This window comes from Bufo bufo, chromosome 5 (genome assembly GCF_905171765.1).
Source record: "Bufo bufo chromosome 5, aBufBuf1.1, whole genome shotgun sequence".
Taxonomy (NCBI): domain Eukaryota; kingdom Metazoa; phylum Chordata; class Amphibia; order Anura; family Bufonidae; genus Bufo; species Bufo bufo.
This window is the reverse complement of record NC_053393.1, coordinates 395,650,374-395,657,153: the sequence shown is the minus strand read 5'-3', so window position 1 is coordinate 395,657,153 and position 6,780 is coordinate 395,650,374. Positions and strand designations below refer to the sequence as shown.

The following is a 6,780-nucleotide window of genomic DNA, read 5'->3' as shown; positions in this document are numbered from 1 at the left end:
ACAATACCTCTGCTGCTTGACAACTAATGTCAACTTGAAATTTTTTTTTCGAGAAATCACCTGACATCTAGTTAGAGTCATAATGTCATGGTCCCTTCTGTGACAGATGTCAGGAGATCAAGGAGACTGGCGGAGCATCGAGGAATCTAACAGCCTCTTTGATTATTCTTTATTCAGTATTTGTTTGTTTGTGACCTCATCCCCTGTTTCAGGTGTAGCTTAGTACTCATTACTCTACTCTATTTAGTATTGCCCCACCCTACTGACTGTGCGGTAGATAGCTTCATTTGGGTTTGGCAGAGCTGGTGTGAGGTAGTATCTGGTGTTCCTGCTCATCCATCACTACAGAAGTTAAGTGTCGCGTTTGTTTGTGTTTTGTTTTCCCTTTCTTGCTTGTTGTTACTGGGCCTTGGGGAGACGCCTGTTCCTTCATCGGGGAAGGAACGGGTTTCCTCAGCACTGACAATATTCTTAGGGCTCTCGAGGGTCTCCAGGGTCCCAGGTTCCAGGGTATGGGCATTTCTACCTTCAAGGGGTGCCCATACCTTAGGAGTCAGGGCCAGGAGTAGAGTTACTAGGAGGTGACCTTTTCCTTTCCCTAGCGTTGAGGCCTAGTGGCTTTCCCTTTCCCTCCTGGTTGTCAGTTTGGTGTTTCCTCCTATTCCTTATCCGTGAGGTTATCTACTGCCTAAAAACCACCATTTCGTTCAGGTCAATGCAGCTATGGATTCTATGTCTGCACTGGTCGAACAGCTGCAGGGACTGTTATTGGATGTAGCAGACCTCCGCGTGACAGTCTTACAGATTCAGAGACCACAGAGCGGGAACGGGTTTGAATAGTGTAATTTGTTCTGGTGCGCTTCTCAGTCTTCGCTCCTTTCCTGTTTGCATCTTCTTCCTCAGCTTCGCAGACATGAACTGCCTCAATGTGGCCTAAATCATGCCCAGCTCCCCCAGCAAGATACATGGTCAGATCCAGGTGATATTTAGACCCATGTTCTCAGGGAAGAGCTTGGAGCTGATGCGTCGGTTTCAGATCGTGCAGTACAAGTGCATGGTGATCAAATACGCCAAAGACACGCGCTACAGCAAGGAGCAGCTGGCCACGCACGACGACACACCATGTCGGCGGTTTCGGTGTGTAACCTGGCTGACGTGTTGACGGAGGCGCTCAAATACCCAGTGATCGGGATCGATGATGGTCAGTTTTTCCCGGATGTCGTCGAGTTCGGTGAAGACATGGCCAACAGGGGGAAGACCATAATAGTAGCTACGCTGGATGGTACATTCCATAGGAAGGCTTTTGGTGAAATCCTCAACTTGGTGCCCTTAGCGGAGAGTGTGGTGAAGCTGAACGCCCTGTGCTACCGGGAGGCATCGTACACCAAACGGCTGGGGGCCAAAAAAAGAGGTAGAGGTCATTGGTGGAGCTGACAAATACCACTCGGTGTGCCGGCTGTGCTACTTCTATTGTGGGTAATAGAGAGTTGCTGGCCATTAAGTTGGCTTTTGAGGAATGGCATCATTGGTTTGAAGGAGCAATTCATCCTAATACGCTGATTAATCATCATAAGAATCTGGCTTACTTGGAGTCGGCTAAACGACTGAACCCAAGGCAGGCCAGATGGTCATTGTTTTTCACCAGATTTAACTTCATTGTCAGTTACCGCCCTGGGGTTAAGAACGTCAAGGCGGATGCTTTGTCACGCAGCTTTCCTGGGGGGGGGGGGGGTGATTCTAAAGATCATAGTCCTATTTTGTCTAAAAGTGTAGTCATTTCAGCCCTATATCCTGATCTTGAGGCAAAGTTGTTAGAGGCCCAGGAGGATGCACCAGACTCTTGTCCTCTGGGGAAATTGCTCACTCCGAATTACGTCACAAGGTGTTCGAGAAACATCACTGTACAGTGCTTGCTGGACACCCTGGGAGCAGATCCACTGTCGATCTCATCTCTCTTAGATTTTGGTGGCCGGGGCTGCGTAAGTGTATTAAAGACTATGTGTCAGCCTGTTGTATCTGTGCTCGTGCTAAGGTGACACATACTCGGCCTTCCGGATCCCTTCTTCCGTTACCCATCCCGTCCAGACCTTGGACTCATTTGTCCATGGATTTTATCACGGATTTACTGAACTCTGAGGGAAAAAACGTGATTCTGGCGGTAGTTGTTCGTTTTAGTAAAATGGTGCATTTTATAGCATTATCTGCTCTACCTAATGCCAAAACTCTTGCACAGGTGTTCATTGATAACATTGTGAAACTACATGGCATTCCCTCTGATGTGGTCTCTGATTGGGAGACTCCATTTGTGTCCAGATTCTGGAAGGCGTTCTGTACTTGACTGGGGGTACAATTGTCCTTTTCTTCGGCTTTTCATCCTCAGTCAAACGGACAGACTTAGCGCACTAACCAGAATCTGGAGACTTACTTGAGATGTATTGTTTCGGAGAATCAGGAGGAGTTGTCTTCATGCTTGTCGTTAGCTGAGTTCGCCATTAGTAACCGTAGACAGGAGTCCACTGATAAGTCGCAGTTTTTTGGGGAATATGTGTTCCATCCACAGTTTGGCACGTTTTCTGGTTCCCAAACTTCCGGTATTCCTGGGGAGAAAAGATTTTCTTCTTCTTTGTCTTCTATTTGGAGGAAAATTCAAAATAACCTGAAAAAGATGAGCAATAAGTATAAGCATGTGGCTGACAGGAGATGTATGAATGGTCCGGACCTGAGAGTGGGTGATTCTGTGTGGCTGTCCACAAGAAACATTAAGCTTAAGGTACCTTCTTGGAAGTTGGGCCCAAGATTTATTGGTCCATATAAGATCATTGCCATTGTTACCCTGAAGCCTTCCGTCTTGAACTTCCTCAGGCTTTGAAAATTCATAACGTATTTCATAAGTCGTTGTTGAAAAAATGTGTCGAACCTGTTGAGCCGTCCTCCTTGCCTCCCGCTCCTGTCATGTTGGACGGTAAATTAGAATTTCAGATCAACAGGATTGTGGACTCCCGGATTCTCCGTAGATCCTTCCAGTATCTCGTCCACTGGAAAGGGTACGGACCAGAGGAGAGGATGTGGGTTCCACCAGCCGATGTTAATGCTAATTGTCTTGTGAAGGCCTTTCACAAAGCTCATCCTGATATGTTCGGTCCTGGGTGCCCAGAGGTCACCCGTAGAAGGGGGGTACTGTCACAGTCCCTTCTGTGACAGATGTCAAAAGATCAAGGAGACTGGCGGAGCGTGGAGGAATCTAACAGCCTCTTTGATTACTCTTTATTTAGTGTTTGTTTGTGACCTCATCCCCTGTTTCAGGTATAGCTTAGTACTCATTACTCTACCCTATTTAGTCTTGCCTCACCCTTCTGACTGTGCGGTAGATAGCTTAAAGCAAACCTTTCACCTGGATTTCACTTAATAAACTATCACCAGTACCTTATAGATGATCCTCATTGTGTTTCCATACAGTCTTGTGCCGCTTTCCTGCGATGTATATTCATGAAAAAACGACTTATAAAGTACTCTTCTCCAGCTCCTGAAGTCACGGTAGAAGTCAAGGGGGTAGCCCTTCCCTCACTCCAGGCTGTAACTCCCCTGCCCTAACCCCGCCTCTAAGCAGTGTAATTGACACCCGGCTCAGTCGCCGGGACCGCGCTTGTACAGGCGGCGCATGCGCCGTCGGACTCAAGCGCGATCCTGTAACTGAATCGCGCGCGAGGAAGAGAAGACAGGCAGGCATCGGGGACGGCGCATGCGCGATTCAGTTACAGGATCGCGCTTGAGTCCGCGCGATAGACGGGATCGCGCTGCTACTGAGGCCGACCGTGCATGCGCCGCCTGTACAAGCGCGGTCCCGGCGACTGAGGCCTCAGGGAGATTCCTGTTCCTTCATCGGGGAGGGAACTGTTTGCCTCAGCCCTGACAATATTCTTCGGGATCTCCAGGGTCCCAGGTTCCAGGGTATGGGCATTTCTACCTTAAAGGGGTGCCCATACGGTTAGGAGTCAGGGCCAGGAGTAGGGTTACTAGGAGGTGACCTTTTCCTTTCCCTAGCGTTGAGGCCTAGGGGCTTTCCCTTTCCCTCCTGGTTGTCAGTTTGGCGTTTCCTCCTATTCCTCATCCGTGACAGATAATTTATCAAAGCCATTCTAGTACGGCTCCACTAATTTGCAGCTACCAACCATTTTATTATCTTGATAAAAGATGTAAACCAGGCGGCAGGCATATTATAGAGAGATTTAATGAAGAAGAAGAGGTTTACTACTTTATCAGCTCAGCATGTAAAGCCAGACAATTCAGCTTGTCGGCAGCGAGTCCAGCATGCAGAACAAATCCTGTGTAGAGTGATTCTGGATTGATCATAATTTGATAGTTATAGAATACCCTAATAAAAAATATGTTAAACTCCTAAACCACATTAATCCTGCAGCTCTGACATACGTCTCTGATTATAAATGTGGCCATGTCTTTAAAAGTGACATTTATAGCCTACAGGTACAGAGCCTCGATTAATCAAAGTCGAATTTGTGGGACTTGCAAGATTCAATCCGTGGCTCACATGCAAATTTTCTGTGTGATTCATTAAACTCTTATACAGGTGAAAATTATTTGCTTTCCATCATGTACATCGGAAGTACTGAATGGCATATACTCTGCTAGCTGATACAGCATAGATGAATATGACTAAAATGCGCATAATTATAAGCATTACCCTGCATATTTATTCCTCTAATTATGTCTGGAGTGATGACAAGGGGCACTGGGAGAATGCCACAAATGAGCCAGTTTTGATAGGCTGTACAGCAGATGACAGCAGGATCAAGCTCTACACCTGTACTACTGTTAATTACCATGAGCCAAGGTCAGTAATGCCAAGGTATGTCATCGTGATGGCAGGCTGGTACGCAAACAACCTAGTATACCCATACTTACTTTTTTTCAGAACAGGGTGGAGCAAGAAAACAATGTAGGCCCTGGTTATGTGATATCTAGTTTGTTGAGATTGGGTTTCTATCTAGCAAGACCTCTAGGACACTTTCACATGTCACAGTCAGATCAAGATTTTTGGGAATGCAGCAGTTTAAGCAGAGTATTTAAGATGGTTTCCTGAAATTGTGATATTGATGGCTTATGCTCAAGATAGGTCATCAATATCAGATCGGTGGGGATGGCGAAACTCAGGTGAGTGCTGCGGCCTCTTCCTAGGCCATGTGAAGTCACATTCATCAGTCACATGTCAAGGCGCAACTCAGTCCCATTCAAGTGAATAGGGCTGAGACAAAGCACAGCCGCTACCCCATGTATGGCACTGTGCTTGGTAAGCTGTGAGGAGGCCACAGTGTTCACAGGAGAACCTCAACCATCTCAAACAGCATATCGTGGAGATGTCAGGAGTTGGACCCACACTGATCTGATATCCTGAGGATAGGTCATCAATATTAAACACCCAGACAACCCATTTAACCTGCCTTAGCCACTAAGCAGTGATAGTGATACAGAGTGGAACAAACTGAAGGACTTATAAAACTTGCATTTTCTTTTTAATTCCAAAAAAAGAAAGATCATGACAGATCGTATAAAATGAATGCACATTTCCAAATAAATAATTTAAAGGATTTGTTTTAACAAAACACCTGCTATAAAACGTGTAAATGTTGAAAGTGAAGGCCTTCATTATCTGAACTATGCCCAATGAATTTTCTCTTTATATGACCTACAACAGGCCATTGTAAAGCCAGTGCATCTGAAAAGTAGCATTATATATAATACACACTTAAATTATGGATTTATTGCTCAAGTCCAAATCTTTGTGTGTGAAGATGTGTGACACATAGTATGCTAACATAGAGCAAGAGGTCAATCCTAGATGCTTGGTGATCACCAAAAGGTACATCAGTCTACCACCAAGTGACAGAGGTTCTGAAGGTCAGGACAACATACAGGGCATGATATTCCATAGGGAAACACAATGAATTGAAAATGACAACAGGAGAATCTGTCGAATGTTAAAGCTGTGCAGGGATTTGAAATATTCTCTTAAATCACAACAGCAAATACAAGAGTCCCTAAGCTCCAGTGTATAGCAATATACCATACGGCTTTACCATAGTACATTATGTTCTGTAGACTCTTACTACTCATCTATATTGACTTATATCAGGGCTTGACAAATTTCCTTGGAATCTAGGAGCCAGCTAAAAAAAGTTAGGAGCCGTTTTTTTTTTTTTTACCATATAAAGCCTTATTTTCAGCGACAAAAATAACACCTCTTAAATTAACATATAAAGAAGTCTAGAACCAAACAACATGGGCATTGTTTACTATCAGTGTACTGTGACGTCACTGTGTGCCGCATCTCTTCACATTGTTTATTATCAGTGTACTGTGACGTCACTGTGTGCAGCATCTCTTCAGTGTCTATCATCAGTGTACTGTCACGTCACTGTGTGCCGCATCTCCTCAGTGTTTATCATTGTACTGTGACGTCACTGTGCGCAGCATCTCTTCACATTGTTTATTATCAGGGTACTGTGACGTCACTGTGTGCAGCATCTCTTCACATTGTTTATTATCAGTGTACTGTCACGTCACTGTGTGCCGCATCTCCTCAGTGTTTATCATTGTACTGTGACGTCACTGTGCGCAGCATCTCTTCACATTGTTTATTATCAGTGTACTGTGATGTCACTGTGTGCAGCATCTCTTCAGTGTTTATCAGAGTACTGTGACGTCACTGTGCGCAGCATCTCTTCACATTGTTTATTATCAGTGTACTGTGATGTCACTGTGTGC

At 45.2% G+C, this 6,780-nt stretch overlaps 1 protein-coding gene across 1 annotated transcript; it reads left to right on the top strand.

Moving 5' to 3' along the window:
- Positions 1–913: 913 nt before the first annotated feature.
- Positions 914–1,480, top strand: LOC121002538 (thymidine kinase, cytosolic-like). Its single transcript, XM_040433982.1, is given in 3 exon segments — positions 914–1,112; positions 1,115–1,401; positions 1,403–1,480. Coding segments are annotated over 3 exon segments (564 nt in total).
- Positions 1,481–6,780: the final 5,300 nt, after the last annotated feature.